Source organism: Capra hircus, chromosome 16 (assembly GCF_001704415.2).
Source record: "Capra hircus breed San Clemente chromosome 16, ASM170441v1, whole genome shotgun sequence".
Lineage (NCBI taxonomy): Eukaryota > Metazoa > Chordata > Mammalia > Artiodactyla > Bovidae > Capra > Capra hircus.
In genome coordinates, this window is record NC_030823.1 from 27,840,733 (window position 1) to 27,861,868 (window position 21,136).

General features: G+C 37.3%; 1 protein-coding gene across 2 annotated transcripts in view; it reads right to left on the reverse strand.

The window, feature by feature from the left end:
- The window catches only part of LIN9 (lin-9 DREAM MuvB core complex component), an 88,909-nt gene that overhangs the window by 40,651 nt on the left and 27,122 nt on the right, over positions 1-21,136 (reverse strand). For both annotated transcript variants that reach the window (XM_005690531.2, XM_018060226.1), the window contains exon 7: positions 17,562-17,719. In XM_005690531.2, the coding sequence (XP_005690588.1) occupies positions 17,562-17,719 (158 nt within the window). The remainder of the gene's footprint in view (positions 1-17,561; positions 17,720-21,136) is intronic.

Here is a 21,136-nt window from a genome sequence, read left to right on the forward strand (position 1 = left end):
ACATTATCTAAAACATCTAGTTTTCAACCAAAAGTTACTAGACATGTAATAAAGTAAAAAAGAGTGATTCTTACCCAGAATAAAAGTATAGTAGGAAGAAACTGGAAGAGATAATATATTAGCAGAGTCTTCAAAAGTAGGTTTCATAAATATGTTCAGAGAATTAAAGACAATGACTCAATAGGAATCTCACAGAAACTGAACAAAAGAATCAAACAGAAACTCTACAGTTAAAAAGAAGATACCAAAAAAAGCATCAGGGAACATTTTAGATAATATATGGTAATAAGTTTGGATTCTGCTCTATTAAAGAGAGATCAAGATAGAGATTATCCAATCAGAAGAACACAGATAACGAAAGACTAAAGAAAAATGAACACAGCCTCAGAGAGCTAGAGAAAGATATCAAGTGCACCAGTGTATTTGTAATGGAAAGGGAAGGAGAGAAAGCAGCAGAAAAACACTATGGCCAAAAATCTCCCATATTTCATTTTAAAATTAAATCCTACTAATCAATGAAACTCAATAAATCTCAAATAGAATAAAGAGCATCAAATCTAGACACAACATAGTGAGATTTCCAAAATCCATAGACAAAGAAAGAATACTGAAAGCTTCAAGAGAAAAATGACTCATCACATGTAGGAAAATAGCAGCACAATGAACAGGTACATTTCTTACTTCTCATTAGAAACGATCAAAGTCAGAAGGCAACAGGGTGACATATTCAGGGTGCTAACAAGAAAAAACTGTCAGTCAAGAATTCTATATCCTGTGAAACTATTTTTCACAAATGCAAGAGAAATGGAAACATTTTCAGATAAACAGAATCTGCTGCTACTAGACAAGATAGGAAGAAATACTAAAACACATCCTTTGTAATAAAAGGAAACAATACCAGACAGTAACTAAAATTCACAGCAAGAAAAGAAAAACACCAGAAATGGTAAATATGTGGGTGCATATAAAAAACAGCGTATACAAAATACAACACTTTTTCTATATTCTTCATTTCATTTTTAAAAAGCTAAGATTATTTAAAGCAATAATTGTAATACTATATTCTCAGATGATCACAGACATAATCTAATGCATTTGGTGATGACAGTAATAAGAAAGTGGGAGAAAATGGAGCTATATCGGAATAAATTTGCAATATTTTATCAGAATGAATTCAGTATTAATTAGATTGTGATATGTTCAAAGTTTATACTGGAAAAAAACACCTTCATATTGTATTTCCCACAGACACACACACACACACACACAATCTTAAAAAACATCTAAAAATAACAAGAGAAATTAAAATTGTATACTAAATTTGTACACTAATACACAAATCCTAACTATAGGATTTGTAACTATACTAAGTAAAACTGGTATACTAAACAGTACTTAACACAAAGGAAGGCAGCACAGGAGGTATAAAGGAACATGCAGGATACGAGACACTGTAAACAAACAGCATGACAGGCATAAACCCAACCATATCAACTACTACTTTAACTGTGAGCAGACTAATCACCGATTAAAAAGCAGAGGGTGAGCCGGGTCAAAAGTTACAAACTTTCAATTATAAAATACCTGGATTTCCCAGGCAAGAATACTGGAGTGGGTTGCCATTCCCTTCTCCAGGGGATCTTCCCCCACCCAGGGGTCGAACTCAGGTCTCCTGCGTTGCAAGCAGATTCTTTACTGTCTGAGCCACCAGGGAAGGAGTATAAAATAAGTTAAGTCTATATAAAATAGATAACCAACAAGGACCTACTGTATAGCAGAGAGAACCATACTCAATATTTGGTAATAACTTATAAAGGAAAAGAATCTAAAAAAGAATATATATCTACACACGGACACATCCACACACACACACACACACACACACACATATAACTGAATCACTCTGCTATACATCTGAAACAACCACTGTAAATCAACTATATTTCCATAAAATTTTTTCAAATTGTAAACATACAAAAAGTCATGTACAAAACGTACAACATGGTGACTATAATTAATACTGAATTTTAAACCTGAAAGTTGTTAAAAAAGTAAATCTTTAAAAAGTTGTAACTTTTTTGAAACTATGCATGGTAATTGTTATTAACTAGAATTATTGTGGTGATCATTTCATAATATATATGCTTCCCTGATGGCTCAGATGGTAATGCATCTGCCTGCAGTGCAGGAGAGCCGGGTTCGATTCCTGGGTGGGGAAGATCCCCTGGAGAAGGAAATGGTAATCCACTCCAGAGCTCTTGCCTGGAAAATCCCATGGATAATTTTATATATTATATAATCATAATATATACAAATACTGAATCATTATATTGTACACCTGAAACTAAGTGTTAGATGTCAATTAAACCTCAATAAAAAATATAATTAGATAAAAATTTCTCAAATTTTTAAAAAGGCAGAGGTTTACAGACTGGCTTCAAGAGAGCAAGACTCAACTATATGCTGTCTATATGTTTCTACATGTGTCTGAGACACACTAAATTTTATTGTTTTTAAATTTTTAAATTAATTAATTAATTTTAATTGGAGGCTAATTACTTTACAATATTGTGGTGGTTTTTGCCATACATTGACATGAATCAGTCACGGGTATGCATGTGTCCCCCCTGCCCCGAACACCCCCTCCCACCTCCCTCCCCATCCCATCCCTCTGGGTTGTCCCAGCGCACCAGCTTTGAGAGCCCTGTTTCATGCATCGATCTATTTCACATATGGTAAATACATGTTTCAGTGCTATTCTCTCAAATCATCTCACCCTCGCCTTCTCCATAAGAGTCCAAAAGTCTGTTCTGTACATCTTTGTCTCTTTTGCTGTCTCATATATAGAATTGTCCTTACATCTTTCTAAATTCCATATATATATGCGCTAATATACTGTATTAGTATTTTTCTTTCTGACTTACTTCACTCTATATAATAGGCACCAGTTTCATCCACCTCATTAGAACTGACTCAAATGGATTCTTTTTAATAGCTGAGTAATATTCCATTGTGTATATGTACCACAACTTCTTATCCATTCGTCTGCTGATGGACATCTAAGTTGCTTCCATGTCCTAGCTATTATAAACAGTGCTGCAATCAACACTGGGGTATGCATAAGACACACTTCAGATTCACAGATACAAACAGGTTAAAAGTGAAAGGATGGAAAAACATTTACCACAGTAACAACAGAATACTGGGATGGCTATATAATAAAAACTGAAGATAAGGCACGAGCTTCCCTGGCGGCTCAGCGGTAAAGAATCCGTTTGCAATGCTGGAGATGTGGGTTTGATCCCTGGGTGGGGAAGATCCCCTGGGTCGGGAAGATCCCCCGGAGAAGAAAATGGCAACCCACTCCATTATTCTTGCCTGAAAAATCCTATGGACAGAAGAGCTGGGTGCGCTACAGTCCACAGAGTTGCAAAACAGTCGGACATACACATACACACACAGAGTCAGACATGACTTAGCCACTAAACAAAACAAAGCGGAAGTGAAGTCGCTCAGTCGTGTCTGACTCTTTGCGACTCCATGGACTGTAGCTGACCAGGCTCCTCCACCCGTGGGATTCTCCAGGCAAGAGTACTGGAGTGGGGTGCCATTTCCTGGTGGCTCAGATGGTAAACAAAACAAAGGTAAGTGATAATACCAGAAACAAAGAGGAACACTTCATAATGACAAGAGAGTCAATGTATCAGGAAAATATGACAAATGTAAATAAAGATGCACCTTAACAAAGCACCAAAATACCTGAAGCAAAATGTGACAAAATAAAGTTAGAGATTTTAATATTCATCTCAGTAACTGATATAACAATAAAACAGAAAATCAGTAAGAATATGGAAGATATGAATAACACTAGCAACCAATTCGACCTAATATATGGAATGCTCAACCCAACAGCAAAATACACAGTCCTTTGAAATACACATGGGACATTCTGCAAGGCAGACCAAATGACGGGCCATAAAACAAGTCTCAACAACTTTAAAAGAAGTAAAACTATACAGAATACTCTCTCCAGCCAAAACAAAAAGAAATTAGAAATTACTGAGTCTTCAAGCAGACTTTGTTATATAAAATAAACTGAGAGAATACTTATAACATGAATACTGTAAGAACTCAAATATATTCTGGACGGAGGACCATCTTATGTTCTGACATATATTGTATACTTAGATACACCAAACTTTAGGGGGAGATTTATAAAACTTTAGAGAAAACTCTCTTTCTACACTTTGAGGTATTTTTGTTTTATTTTGTTTGCTTTTATAAATCAACAAAAAGAAGACATTTCCATAATTTTTATGTGGATGTCATTTATGTCCCTCTACCACAGATCTATGTTTGAAATCAGGTTCCCCTACTATTATAGGAGTATCTATCAGTTCGAGTGATGACTAAATTCTAACCAGTTTTACTTAACTGGTTCAAAGATTTTTAAAAATATTTAAAACTTCTTTATCTCTAAGGCAGCCCTCTCATTAACAGCCATTTCTGTGCTAGATTACTTGTGTTGACAAAGCAAACCTAAAAAACAGAAGCAAAAGAAGTAATGTAAGTTGGTATATTACACATGATAACTCAGGGGTAAAAAACAGACTCTTGGTCAGGAAAGTAAGAAAAAAATATTGTTGTTGTTATCAGCACTTCCTTTATCCTAAGGTTTTGAGAATATTTTACAATAAGAAATTTCAAAAACATCAGGTAGAGTAAATCCCATTAATCCATAAATCATACTAGACAATGTCCATTTACACTTGTTACCCTATCTCAGTTATTAACAGCACCTCTTCCTCTATTCTCAGAAGATGCTTATTTGGGTGATAAATTACATGGCCACTCTACTCCTCTGACTGTTTATAGGGTCAAATACACAATGCAAGAAAAAGAGACTTAGATAACCTACATTACTTTTAGGACAGTTCCAATTCTTAAAATTTCTTAACAAGCCAATCATTTAAAAAATCTCTTCTTAAACCCTGACTTCTCTGACTACACAGAGTTTTAGAACTACTCAGAGCAAAAAGGACAACTGATGAACAACTTCTTAAACTAATACAATGTGGCTAAAGTATGATGTCTAGACATTGCCCCTAAACTTCTCCACTATTCAAATTTTCCATCATTTTGGTGTCTATCATAACCCTTGTGTTCGTAATTGTGTATCTAAGAATCCTCTACAGTCACTTTTTACCTGTTGCCTTCCCACTTACTGCACAATCTCAAATCAGTTACTTTAAAAATTCCTTTTGTTGTCGTTTTTGAGGAAAATTCTGTCTACTACACCTTCTTTACTAAAAATTTTCTTCCCAATAAGGAGTGTGAAATTTTGCTTGATTATATACTTTTTCTTTCTGGGTAACATTTACATACAGTAAAATGAAAATGTAAGCATATAATTCTATAAGTTTTGACAAACGATATCATCCATCCTTATCAAGTCATGAAATATTCTTATCCCAGAAAGTTCCCCCTTCCCAGGCAATCCTTTCTTCAGAAGTGACCACTCTTCTGACGATATTTTTCTACCATAAACTAATTTTGTCTGTTCTACAACTTCACATAAATTGAACCATATAATACACATTTTTTAGTTTTCAGTTTCTTTGTTTAGCATACTGTCTGAAGTTAATCTATACGTCAGTAGTTTCTTTTTATCGTCAATTTATATTTCACTGCAAGAAAATACCATGTAATGTTTATCCATTTGCCTGTTGATGATGTGAATCTGGGTTTTGGCTATAAAATTGGAACAAAGATGCTATGAATATTCTTGTACATTTCCTTCTGTGAATAGCACTTTTCATTTCTCTTACTTAAATAAAATGCAGCAGAACCGGTGGGTCATAGGGCAGGAATAAATTTAATTTTATCAAAAATTGTCATGCTTTTACTTAGCTGTCCATCGGCAGACAAATGGATAAGAAAGCTATGGTACATATACACAATGGAATATTACTTAGCTATTTAAAAGAATGCATTTGAATCAGTTCTAAAGAGGTAGATAAAACTGGAACCTATTATATAGAGTGAAGTAAGTCAGAAAGAAAAACACCATACAATATATTAATGCATATATATGGAATTTAGAAAGAGTAACGATGACCCTATATATGAGACAGCAAAAGAGAAGCAGATGTAAAGAACTTTTGGACTCTGGGAGAGTCTACCATATGTAAAATAGATCACCAGTCCAGGTTCGATGCATGAGACAGGATGCTCAGAGCTGGTGCACTGGGATGACCCAGAGGGACAGGATGGGGAGGGAGGTGGGTTCAGGATTGGAGTCACATGTACACCCATGGCTGATTCATGTCAATGTATGGAAAAAACCACTACAATATTGTAAAGTAATTAGCTTCCAATTAAAATTAATTAATTAATTAATTAGAAATAACTGTCCTGCTTTTCTCCGAAGCGGTACACCATCCTATCAGCAATGAATTACGGTAGATCCACACCTTTGTCAACATTTGATATTATCAGGAGTTTCGATTTTAGCCATTCTGGTGTGTGTAGTGGTATTTCATTATGCTTATAATTTGCACTTCCATGATGATTAACTGATGCTGAGTGTTTTTTCATGTGCTTATTCGCCATTCATATATCTTTCTCTGGGAAGCCTCTACACAAGTATTTTGTCTAGTTTTTTTTTAACTGAATAATTTATATTTCTATCACTAAATAATTGAGTTATTTATGTTTTCTAGATGTAGTCCCTTTTCAGATATAAGATCTGGAAATATTTTTTCCTAGTATATGGCTTGCCTATTTGTTTTCTTGGTGTTGGCTTTTAGTGGGCAGGAAGTTTTAAATTTAAGCTCAATGTAAAAATCACCTTTATTTTTGTCAGATCCAAGAAATCTCTCCCTATTTACAGGTCACGAGATATTTTACTGTCTCTGCTTACTGAAGTTTTATAGTTTTAGCTTTTACATTTAGCCCTTTGGTCCATTTTAAATTAAGCTTTTTGTATAGCATGGGGAAAGGTCAAGGCTCATTTCCATACAGATATCTAGTTGATCAGTCATTATTTATTTGTATAATTATTTTTTTATTCTTTTTTTTTAATTTTTATTTTTACTTTAATACTGTATTGGTTTTGCCATACATTGACATGAATCCACCACGGGTGTACATGCGTTCCCAAACATGAACCCCCCTCCCACCTCCCTCCCCATAACCTCTCTCTGGGTCATCCCTGTGCACCAGCCCCAAGCCTGCTGTATCCTGCGTCGGACACAGACTGGCGATTCGATTCTTACATGATAGTATACATGTTACAATGCCATTCTCCCAAATCATCCCACCCTCTTCCTCTCCCTCTGAGTCCAAAAGAAGTCCGTTATACACATCTGTGTCTTTTTTGCTGTGTTGCATACAGGGTCGTCATTGCCATCTTTCTAAATTCCATATATATGTGTTAGTATACTGTATTGGTGTTTTTCTTTCTGGCTTACTTCACTCTGTATAATCGGCTCCAGTTTCATCCATCTCATCAGAACTGATTCAAATGAATTCTTTTTAACGGCTGAGTAATACTCCATTGTGTATATGTACCACAGCTTTCTTATCCATTCATCTGCTGATGGACATCTAGGTTGTTTCCATGTCCTGTCTATTATAAACAGTGCTGCGATGAACATTGGGGTACATGTGTCTCTTTCAATTCTGATTTCCTCAGTGTGTATGCCCAGCAGTGGGATTGCTGGGTCATAAGGTAGTTCTAGTTGCAATGTTTAAAGGAATCTCCACACTGTTCTCCATAGTGGCTGTACTAGTTTGCATTCCCACCAACAGTGTAGGAGGGCTCCCTTTTCTCCACACCCTCTCCAGCATTTATTGCTTGCAGATTTTTGGATCGCAGCCATTCTGACTGGTGTGAAGTGGTACCTCATTGTGGTTTTGATTTGCATTTCTCTAATAATGAGTGATGTTGAGCATCTTTTCATGTGTTTGTTAGCCATCCGTATGTCTTCTTTGGAGAAATGTCTATTTAGTTCTTTGGCCCATTTTTTGATTGGGTCGTTTATTTTTCTGGAATTGAGCTGCATAAGTTGCTTGCATATTTTTGAGATTAGTTGTTTGTCAGTTGCTTCATTTGCTATTATTTTCTCCCATTCAGAAGGCTGTCTTTTCACCTTGCTTATATTTTCAGCAATCAGAGCAGAAAAAGAAATAAAAGGAATCCAAATTGGAAAAGAAGAAGTAAAACTTTCACTGTTTGCAGATGACATGATCCTCTACATAGAAAACCCTAAAGACTCCACCAGAAAATTACTAGAGCCAATCAATGAATATAGTAAAGCTGCAGGATATAAAATCAACACACAGAAATCCCTTGCATTCCTATACACTAATAATGAGAAAGTAGAAAAAGAAATTAAGGAAACAATTCCATTCACCATTGCAACGAAAAGAATAAAATACTTAGGAATATATCTACCTAAAGAAACTAAAGACCTATATATAGAAAACTATAAAACACTGATGAAAGAAATCAAAGAGGATACTAATAGATGGAGAAATATACCATGTTCATGGATTGGAAGAATCAATATAGTGAAAATGAGTATACTACCCAAAGCAATTTACAAATTCAATGCAATCCCTATTTCACTATTTAATCTGCATTTCCCTGATGATGCATGGTTGTCTAATGTTGATCTATTTTTTGGCACTGCATCTTCTATGTCTTCTTCCTTATTTTTCTGGCACTAATTCGGAAGCAATCATCTCCATCAAGTTGCACTGTTAATTCCTCTGGTGTGGTGTCTATTAGTTCTTGAAAATATATGCATCTCAAACCCCTTCACCCCCAACCTTTCCCCCCTTCACCCCATATAGCTACAATCTCTTTCATGATTTCCTTGACTGGCTCTATCAGACTTTTTCTATAACAGCAATGACATCTTCAATGATAGAATCCTTCCAGATTTTCGTGATGTTTTCTCTATTTGCATTCTCTTTCACAGTGTTGACAATCCTTTCCTTGGAGTACCATGTGTAACGAGCCTTAAAGGTCCTTAAGACTAGAGGCTGAATTATAGACGTTGTATCTGTGTTCAATGCCTTCAGGGCTGAACTCATGGGATTCCGGGTAGCCAGGGGCATTGTTCAATATCAAAGAACTTAAAAAGGCAGTTCCTTACTGGTACGGTACCTCCTGATTTCAGGGACAAAACATCAATGGAACCGATCCAGAAAAAGGGATTTTGTCATCCAGGACTCCTTGCTGTACAACCAAAAGACTGGCAGCTCATGTTTATTTTTCCCTTTCAAGGCTCCGAGGTTAGCAGTTTTATATATAAGGGCAGTCTTGATCATAAACCCAACTGCATTTGCAGTTGTTAGCCTATCTCTTTCTGCTTTAAATCCCAGTGCTTGCTTTTCTTCCTTACTAATGAGGCTTTTTTTTTTAAACCCAGAATAGGACACTTGTTGGCAGTAAAAACCTGTTCAGGCAGATACCCTTTCTCTTCCATTATTTCCTTAAAGGCATTTGGAACCTGTCTGTTGCCTCTTGGTTGGCAGAAGCTGCTTCTCCTATCATCTTGATATTTATTAAACCAAACCTCTTTTTAAAATTATCAAATCATCTTTTGCTGGCGCTAAATTCTTTAGCTTTAGATCTTTCAATCCCTTTTGCTTTGTTGTCCATAGGTCTGTCTTCCTTATATTGATCCTGCACTCACAGAAGAGCTACATTTTCATTATGAGATAAAAAGATATTTCAAAAAATGCATGGTATTTATACCTGCTGGCATAGCTGAAGCTATAGCTTCACAAATTTCCTTTTCTTTTTTTTTTTTACACTGGTCCTTATGTGGATTCATTCATCTTGAAATAGTGGGCAATCATAGCTGAAGACCTCAATCTACAATACATATCAAGCAATTCAACTTTTTCTTGTAATGTCATAACCTTTCTCTGCTTCTTGGGAGCAACTCCAGCATCACTGTGGTACTTCACATGGGCCCTATGAAATTATTCATAGTCTATGGTGTTGCACTAAACATAATGAAAAATATCTGAGAACTATAAGAAATCACTTTTTAAGGCAATCACACGCATTTTGCTGCAGACAAACTGATCACATGGAGATGATCACTATTACACAGCATTTTAAGCAGATGCTTGAAATACCTGAGCTCACTGCAATAGCAACAGAAGGTTACTATGAAATTTTTACAGCAGTGCAGTGTGTACTACAGTTAATTTTGAGAAGTTACAGTTTAATACAGCATCCTTATGTTTGCTTCCATTTATCTCAACGGTAAATGTATAGACTATGTTTGTGGGAGTAATTTTTGATAAACTTTACTGTTGTATTTTATGGGAAGCAAATGATAAAATAGACTATGTCTACATATATCTTCGGCATTCATGACATATTAACTTTTAAAATTTTTTTTCAATATTTCAAGGCTAAGCAATTCATCTGCAAGTTCTTTCACACTGTCAAATTTCCCCCCAAATTGTCAATGTTTATTGAAAAAAAAAAACCACAAATAAATGGATTCACACAATTCAAACATGTCAAATCCATGCTGTTCAATAGTCAACTGTAGTTGAGTGTGACTTAAAAAAAAAAAATTCAGTTTGATAATCTCTACATTTTTAGTGTTCAGTTCATTGAGATTTAATATAATTTAAAAAGAGTGAGATATAAGTCTACCATCTTGCTAGTTATTTTCTACTTCTCTGTACTTTCTTTCCTGTCATCTTCTCACTTAACTGAGAATTTGTTAGTATGTCAATTTAATTTCTTTATTGGCTTTTTAGGTATATCTCTCAACACTTTAAAAAGTAATTCCTTCAACTTGGACAGCCAGACGCAAAAGATGAAACTAAACCACTATGTCACATCATACAGAAAAATCAACTCAAAATGGATTAAAGACTTGAATGCGAGACCTCAAACAATAAAACTCCTAGAGGAAAACACATGTTGTATGCTCTTTGACATTGATCTTAGCAATATCTTTCTGGATATGTCTCCTCAGGCAAGGGAAACAAAAGCAAAATTGAATACATGGGATCATATCAAAATAAAAAGTTTCTGCACAGCAAAGGAAACCATCAACAAAATGAAAAGACAACATACCAAATGGGAGAAAATATCTGCAATTCATATATACATTAATTGGCTAATATCTCAAATATATAAAGAACTCAATAACAAAAAGACAAACAACCCAATTAAAAAATGGGCAGAAAAGCTGAATAGACATTTTTCCAAGGAAGACATATAGCTAGCCAACAGGTACATGAAAAGATATTCATCACTAATTGTTAGGGAAATGCAAATCAAAACCACGACGTGATTAAAAAAAAACACAAAAACCCACCAAACAACCTAATCAATGGGCAAAAGATCTAAATAGACATTTCTCCAATGAAGACACCCAGATGGCCAAAAGGCACATGAAAAGATGCTCAAAATTGTTAATTATTAGAGAAGTGCAAATCAAAACTGGAATGAAGTACCACATCACACTGGTCAGAATGGCCATCATTAAAAAGTCTACAAATAAAAAATGTTGGAGAGGGTGTGGAGAAAAGGGAACTCTTATACACTATTGGTGGGAATGTAAATTGGTGTAGCCACTATGGAAAACAGTCTGTAAGTTCCTTAAAAAACAAAATAGAGTTATCACATGATCCATCAATCCCACTCATGGGTATTTATCCAGGAATGAGAAAAACTCTAATCTGAAAAGATACATGCACCCCAATGTTCATCAGCATTGCAAATAGCAGTATTATTTGCAATAGCCAAGACAGAAACAACTCAAATGCCCAGCAATAGATGACTCGTTTAAGAAGATATGAATCTCTCTCTCTCTCTCTCTCTCTCTCTCTCTATATATATATATATATATATATACACACACACACATATATCTCACACACACACACACAATGGGACATTACTCAACCATAAAAAAAGCATGAAACATTTGCAACAACATGGATGGATGAGAGAATATCAGTAAGCGAAGTAAGTCAGACAAAGACAAATTATATGATATCACTTGTATGTGGAATCGAAAGAATAATACAAATGAATTTATACACCAAACAGAAACAGACTCACAAACATAGAAAACAAACTTACAGTTACCAAAGTGGAAAAGGAGGTGAGAGGGAGGTATAAATTAGGGGTACAGAATTAACAAACTACTATACATAAAACAGACAAGCAACAAGGATTTACTATATAGCAAAGGGAATTATATTCACAAAATTGTTTATTAACTGTACTTCAATTGAAAAAAAAAACCACAACGAGATATCACCTCCCATCTGTTAGAATGGCTATTATCAAAAAGGCAAGAAATAACAGGGTTGGCAAGGATGTGGGGAAAAGGAAACCCTCATACACTGTGTAAACAGATGCAGTCACTATGGAGAAACACTCCCCTCCAAATTCAGATTAGAACTATCACATGATCTATTGATATCTATCCACCATGTATTTATCCAAAGAATACAAAAATACTAATTCAAAAAGATATATGCACCTCTATGTTCATCACAGCTTTATTTAGAATAGCCAAGATATGGAAATAACCTAAGTGTCTATCAACGAATGAATGGAAAAAGATATGCTACACACACAGACACACATACACACTAAATACAGCTTCACTGTAAAAAAAGAATAGTGATTACCATAAATGGTACCACTCAGCCATAAAACAGAGTAGTCATTACCAGAGGGGAAGGAGTGGGATGGGGGGGGGCGCGGTAAAACAGATAAAGAGGATTACCTGTATGGTGAGAGATAAGAACTACATTTTTTGTGGTGAGCATGCTACAGTGTAAGGAGAAGAAAAAATATACACAGGAAACTTATGTTATAAACTAAAGTTACCTCAATAAAAATTAAATTAAAAAAAAGAGAAAGTAATTTCTTTACTAGTTCTCAAAATATAGCCCACTCCAGCAGTATCAACACCTGATACTTGGAAACTTCTTAAAATGCAAATTCTCAGGCTCTACCCCTGACTCTCTTGAATCAAAAACTCTAGGGCAGGGGCCAGCAATCTGTCCTTTATAAAGCTCTCCAGCTAATCTGATATACACTAAGGTTTTTGAACCTTAATATCCTAAGGCTTATAATATGCACTCTTCACTTATTATACTCTAATAATAATTAATACCACATGCCCTCACAACAAATTTAAGAAACTTGAAACACAACAGTTACATATTACGCATGTATTTACCATTTCTGGAGTTCTTACTCTATAGTCAAGGCTCCATTTGGTATCATTTCCCCTCAACCTGAAATTTTCATTTGGCATAACATCTAGTGTTTTCCCATGAGAAGTCAGCAGCTATCTGTATCACTGTTCCTCATATCTATTGTTTTCCTAAGATTGCTTTCAAGATTTGCTCTAACTGTGGGGTTTTGTATACATGTAGGTTGTATGACTTGGGGTTTAGAGTACTAAGGTGTGGCATATGTGTGTGTGTGTCACTCAGTTGTGTCCGACTCTGTGATCCCATGAACAGAAGAGCCTGACGGGCTACAGTATCTTTTCAGGCAGAAATACTGGATCGGGTTGCCATTCCCTTTTCCAGGCGATCTTCCCAACCCAGGGTTGACCTCTTGCATCTCCTGCATTGGCAGGTGGATTCTTTACCACTGAGTAACCCAGAAAGCCCAGAGTATTAAAGACCCGTACTTTTTTTTTTTTAATTAAATTTGAGTAAAGTGGCCAAAATGGCGGAGTAGAAAGATCTTGAGCTCACCTCTTCCCAGTGGCACAACAAAATTATAACTATTACAGAGCAAGTATTGATGAGAAAGACCAGAAGGCAAGCAAAGAAGATCTTCTACAACTAAAGACATAAAGGAACCGTAACCAGACAAGAAGGAGGGACAGGGATGCAGTACAGTTAAGAACTATCCCTCCACAAGGGTGACCCACAAAGGGGAGGATAATCACAACTGCAGAAGTTCTTCCCAAGGAGCAAGGGATCTGAACTCCACAAACTTCCAGTTGTGGCTCTCCAAACTGGAAGTCCTGCACTGGGAAAACAAACCCCACAACGTTTGCCCTTGAAGGCCAGCAGAGCGTACATTCAGAAGAGTCAGAGCGCTGTGGGAAAGAAACTCCATTCTTAAAGGGTGCACACAAAACCTCATACGTTCTGGGACGCAGTGCAAGAGCAGTAATTCAAAAGGAGCCTTGGTTAGACCCACCTGCTGATCTCGGAGAGCCTCCCTGCGAGGCAGGAGCCAAGTGGAGCTCATCCAGGGGAAAAAGACACTTGTGGCAGGCATTTCTGGAAGCTTGTTCAACCATGACACTGGCGCTGGCAAGCGCCATTTTTTAATCCTCACTCTAAGGCAGTAGGCTCAGGCCTGGCCCCGCCCCAGCCTGTCCGCCAGTGCTGGGACACCTCAGGCCAAGCAGCTATCTGGGCGGGAACACAGCCCCGCCCACCAGCTGGCCAGCAGGGAGTCCCTGAGCCCAGAGCCGCTTCAGGACCTGGCCTTATCCACCAGAGGGCCCAGGACCGACCACTGACACCAATGTACCCCTAGGGCCCTCTAGCCAGGGACTTTGGGACTGGTTCCGCTCACCAGTGAGCTGGCACTAGCCCCAAGGCCGAGCCTCACCCACCCGTAGGTGGGAACCAGCTCCACTGTCCCAGTCCTGCAGATGGAGGATCCAGGATCCGGCTCCACCTATCAAGGGGTGGGCACCAGCTAGGGGATCTGATACCCTGTCTCATCTTCCACTGGGTGGACGCCAGCCCCAGGACCACCACAGCCCTAAGGCCTGCTATTTCAGGATGCAGCTCACACACCAGCAGGCTGGCACCAGCCTCAAGACCCACTGAGTCCTGGCGCTGGCCACCAGCAGGCTAATACCAGCTCTGGGACACCTCTGGCCCCTCAGCTAGCTGCGCATGGTGGAAATGCCCCCGTCCCCCAGTGGTGGGACACTAGGCCAGGGAATACCAGGGGCTCTGGTCTGCCAACAGCAGGCTGATAGCTGCTACTAGATGCTCTGGACCCCTCAACCAGTAGCCCCAAGATCCAGATCCCTTGACACAAACTTTGGGATATCCTAGACCACAAACCCACTCCCAGGCAGCCATGCCAGGAACTGGCCCACCCACCAGCACTAGATCTGGGACCCCAGATCTAGATCTGCAACCACTCACCCCAAAACCAGCTCCACCCACCAGTGAGCCAGCATCAGTTCCAGGATTCCCCACCCCTTTCCACAACCAGCCACCTGATGACCTAGCCCACACACAGAAGCCTTCCACAAGGCAGAGCCTAGCAACCAACCAGAAGGAGGGTCAGCCATACCTACCAGACTGCCCATAAATAGTCCACCACAACAGAAGGATCCAGGCAGCCCACATAGGGGGCACCCATAGAGAATACAGCTCTGGTGACCAGAGGGAAGTGAGCTGCTGCTGAGGTCAGGAAATGTTGTGGATGTAGGTTAAACCTTTATGACCTACACTTGACTCTTGTGTGTTTGTCTGTGTGTGTGTGCATGTGTGTGCATGCACATGTGTCCAGTTGTGTCCAACTCTTTGAGACCCCATGGACTGTAGCCCACCAGGCTTCTCTGTCCATGGAATTTTCCAGGTAAGAATACTAGAGTAGGTTGCCATTTCCTCCTCCAGGGGATCGTCCTAACCCAGGGATCCAACCCACATCTCTTGTGTTTCCTGCAATGGCAGGCGGATTCTTTACCAATTGTGCCACCTGGAAAGTTATAGTACTGTATGTCAATTATATCTCAATAAAACTGGAAGAAAAAAAATCAAATCTTTTGTCTTTTTACATGCCATTGTACCTCTCTTTTTTTAAGAACGCTAATTATATGTTTATTTGCTTAATTATTGTCCCACAGGTCTTTGAGTCTCTATGAATGTTTTTTCCACTTTTTTCCTCCATGTTTTCACAATGGATCATTTATACTGATTTATTCTGAAGTTCACTGACTCTTACTTTTTGTTGTTTTCAATATGCTTTTAAGCCCATTTAGAAATTTTCTTTTCAGACACTATACTTGTAACTTTCTATTTGTTTTACATAAGTAATTTCCATTTTTCTACTGTGATATCCCCATTAATTATGATGATATTTACATTTAAGTTCTTGAACATGTTTTATAACATGTATTTTGAAACTAATTCCAATATCTGAGTCACCCTAGCATCTAATTCTGTTGATTGCTTTTGGTCTTAACTATAGAACCTGTTTTCTGCTTCTTCATAGGTTTAGCAATTTTTTATCGTATGCTGATGCCTCCCCTAGACCAAATTGAAACTTTCAAAAGTTTGTTGATTCCTACAAACTTCTTTCATATCTTGATACATCTAGTCCCCCTATTCTGTACTGTAAAAAAGTACCTACTTATTGATCCTCTGTAAAATTTTCTGTTCTTATCAAATAATACCACTAGTCCTTAAAATTTTGGAGCAATTAACTTTTAAGGATTCCCTAATTGGGTCTGAGTCACTCTATTCACGTCAGCATTTCTCTGATTAGTCTACATTGTAGACTTTATATGTGTACTTATTTATATGGGTTTTTTTTTTTTAATGGGGTTTTTAGAACTAACCCATTTTTTCAGGAAAGCTATCTCTTTTTCACTCTATCTCCATCCTCACTCCCAGACTAATTTTGTTAAGGGAGAGATCATATATATCAATCACCTATAACTTCTATACATGGTGGGTTATGACTAAATGCATTCTTCTCTTTGCCAATTGCATTTCATATGCATGATATAGCCTTTTCCCTGTTGTCTACTTTTCCTCTTCACTACCCATTTTTGCAATATAATGAAAAAATGTACCACTTTTATAACCAGGAAAAAATGATATAAATATGTAATTCAAGGCTCCCTTTCCTCCAGAAAATACTCTCTGATTAATCCAATGATTTTTTTCAAACTTTAACTCTAACTACTCACTGAACACCTTGCTATTGCTTGTACTGCATAAATTGTAATTTTAGATTACCAAATTATTAAGGATTAACCTAAACTTGAGATTTTAGTGGCACTTTCCCTCAGTGTTGTAACTGAAGTGACCATATAGAATCACTACCTACAAATTGACAGAATTTACATCTTTACAAAATTTTGAGCAAACTATTCAGTAGGTAGTTTAGTCATTAGAAATGGAGTATTTATAAACCCAAAGATCACAAGAACAATGGTGTTTGTGAACTAACCAGGTAAGACTGGTCAGAAAAGAAAATCAATATAATATAGAAGCAAAAACCAAACAAAATTTTAACAATTTAAACGTTACACTTGATTTTAAATTTCATCTTTGTGGCAGTTTACGTTGTGGAAGACACTGCTTTGAAGATGTACACTTTTATGCAACTACTTTAAAAAACAGACTTCACAGATGAAGAACAGTAACCTCTACAGAATATTGCTACAGAAATATAGTTTAAGCTTTCTAAATGTAAAGGCCATTTGTCTAATAAAGGTTTATCTTGGTGAAAACCCACAAGTCAAAATAGTAATAAGCTTATCTTTACCTACCAGTAACTTTGGTTCCAATAACCAGGGGCAAAGGAATCTCGTCTGGGAGATCTTTGAATTGTGAAACATCTGCAACTTTCCTTTGTTGTAAGAGCCTTATTTTCTGCCGTTTCTGTTTTAATGCTGATCTCTCTTCCTCAAAAAATGCAGAAGAACATCTAGAATAAATTATAAAAATCATATAAAGTGATAACTGTCCTATATAAAAACTTCAAGTCACACCATCCATATCACTAATCCTTTTATTTCTTTCATTGAGTACTGTATTTAAAAACGGGTTCTTAAAAATAATAATTTTCTCTTCAAAGTAAATTACCTTTATGTTGTTTTAAAAATAAGATCTTGCAAGATTGAAAGATATATAAGCGAGTCTAGATTGCTTTTTCCTACAAAGCAGGTGGATCTACTGTTCACCATCCTTTGACAAAACTGCATCTGGATCCCAGGTCCTCTCTTAAGAACAAAGTTCAATTTCAATATTCTATTCAAAAGAACATGATACTTTCCCTGTGACCTAGTGAGCATATCAATACAGGGATTAAAGATGAGACCTGCCGCCATGTAAACTTTTAATCATATTTTCTATCTTTAAGTATGAATACTGAATGTACTCTTATTCTTAGGGCCCATCTTATTTCTATTTTCAAATTCTAGGATGAACCAAAGGTATTTAAACATAGCTTTCATGCCATAAAATATATATCCATAAAACTATCACTACAGTCAAGATAATGAACATATGAAGATATCAATCAGACTGGACAGGAGAGGAATTTAGGGGAGATGGATACATGTATGTGTATGGCTGGGTCCCCTCACTGTTCACCTGAAACTATCACAACATTGTTAGTTGGTTATACCCCAAGACAAAATTAAAAGCTGAAAAAAAAAAAAGAAAAGAAGAATGAGCTCTAAAACCATGAAAAGACATGGAGGAGCCTGAAATGCATCCTACCAAGTAAACAAAGCCAATCTGAAAAGGCTACACTTTGTGTGATCCCAATTTATGACATTGCGGAAAATGCAGGGCTATGAAGACAATGAAAAGATCCATGGTTACAAGCAGTTGGTGACCTGGTAGAACTTGGAGGATTTTTAAGGCAGTGAAAATACTCTGTAAAATACTGATATTATAATGGTGGCTATGTCACTATTTGTCAAAACCCACAGAACGCACACCACCAAGAGTGAACTCTAATGTAAACTGTGGACTTCGGATGAGTATCATGTGTTGATGCAGGTTCATCAACTGTCACAAATGGACCGCTCTGATAGAGGATACTAACAATGAGGGAGGCCACCTGTGTGGGGGGAGGGGCAGTAAATGGAAAATCTCTGTACCTTCCTCTCAATTTTGTTGCAAATCTAAAACTGCTCTTAAAAAGTCTTATTAAAAAAAAAATAAAGGGACAGGAACTGCCGAACAGTTTTTTCAAAGTGGTTATACCATTTTATATTCCCATCAGCAGTGTATGAGTTCAAGTTTTGACACAGATTCACCAACACTTGGCTTGCTTAGTGGTGTAAATTTTTAAACACTGTGGTTTTAATTTGCATTTTCCTAATGATTAATTATGTTTAATATCCTCTTATTGGTTTATATGATATCGCTATATCAGTGATGAATTATCTATTAAAATTTTTTTTTACCAATTTGTTAAATGGGATGTTTGATTCTTTTTATTTTTGGGTTGCACCACGCGTCATACAGAATTTAAGTTCCCCAACCAGGGATCAAACGTGTGCCCTCTGCAGCGAAAAATGTGGATCCCTAACAAGCAGACAACCAGGCAATTTCCCTGTCTGAGCTTTACTACTGAATTTTCAGAGTCCTTCATACCTTCTGGATATAATACATACTTGGCAATCAAATTTTATTTAAATAGCATTTTTGCATAATAAATACATTCACAGGCTTCTAATTTAAAAGGTTCAAAAGGCATTGAAAACTCTAGGGCTTCCCTTGTGATCAAGCAGTTAAGTGTCTGTTTTGCAATACAGGGGACACTAGTTTGACCCTGGTCCAGGAAGATACCACATGCCACAGAGAAACAAGGCCCATGCACTGCAACTACTGAGCCCACACTCTACAGCCCGCGCCCTCAGCAAGAGAAAACTGAGAAGCCTGTAAACTGCAAGGAAGAACAGCCCTCGCTCACTGCAACTAGGGAAAGCCCGTGTAGCAATGAAGACCCAGCACAGCCAAAAATAACTAATTAAATGAGAGTAAAAAGAGAAAACTCCAATATTTTTGTCCCTCGGTTTTCTATCCTGTCTTCCAGATGATGACAATAAATTTTGTACATGCCCTTTATTGATATTAAACTTTAGAAATACACATGCAAGAAATACTTATGTTCCCTTCCTATTTTTATCAAATAGCTACAATATGCTCTGTTGTGTATTCCGCTTTCTTAAAGTATCTTAGCAGTACATAAGAAACTTTCTCTGATTTTAAATCAAATGATTTCAGTTTTCTCCTATATTGAGGTACCCTACTTTAATTAGTCATTCCTCTATTTATGGACACTTAGGTTTTTAAAAATCTTTTGCTTCTATAAATAGCACTGTACATGTCATTTCATCCATGTATAAGTACTCACAGAAGTACTAGGTCAAAGAGTATGGGAATTTGTAAATTTGCAAATATTACCAAACTGCCCTCCACAGAGGTTACATAAATTTACTCTCTCACCACCAGTGGCTTTTTCACCACGCCACTGCCAACCCAATATATTCAAACTTTAGGAACTCTGTTCTGATAGCTAAAAAACAGAATCTTGGCATACTTTGATTTTGTATTTCTCATTATAAGTAAGATTGAACTCTTTTATCTGTTTAGAAGAGCCACTTCCTTCTTCTTTCTTAGGTACTGTTTGTATAAACAGACATTTTTATTACAGGTTATTTGATATTTTTTACTGATTCGTAAAGATGTATGGATGTGAGAGTTGGACTGTGAGGAAGGCTGAGCACCGAAGAATTGATGCTTTTGAACTGTGGTGTTGGAGAATATTCTTGAGAGTCCCTTGGACTGCAAGGAGATCCAACCAGTCCATTCTGAAGGAGATCAGCCCTGGGATTTCTTTGGAAGGAATGATGCTAAAGCTGAAGCTCCAGTACTTTGGCCACCTCATGCGATGAGTTGACTCATTGGAAAAGACTCTGATGCTGGGAGGGATTGGGGGCAGGAGGAGAAGGGGATGACAGAGGATGAGATGGCTGGATGGCATCACTGACTCGATGAACGTGAGTCTGAGTGAACTCCCGGAGATGGTGATGGACAGGGAGGCCTGGCGTGCTGCAATTCATGGGGTCGCAAAGAGTCGGACATGACTGAGCGACTGAACTGAACTGAACTGAAAGATCGAGGGCGGGAGAAGGGAACGACAGAGGATTAGATGGTTGGATGGCATCACTGACTCAATGGACATGAGTTTGAGTAAACTCTGGGAGTTGGTGATGGACAGGGAGACCTGGCGTGCCGCAGTCCATGGGGTTGCAAAGAGTCGGACACGACTGAGAGACTGAACTGAACTGAACTGATTCGTAGTTCTTCACATATTTAGACATTG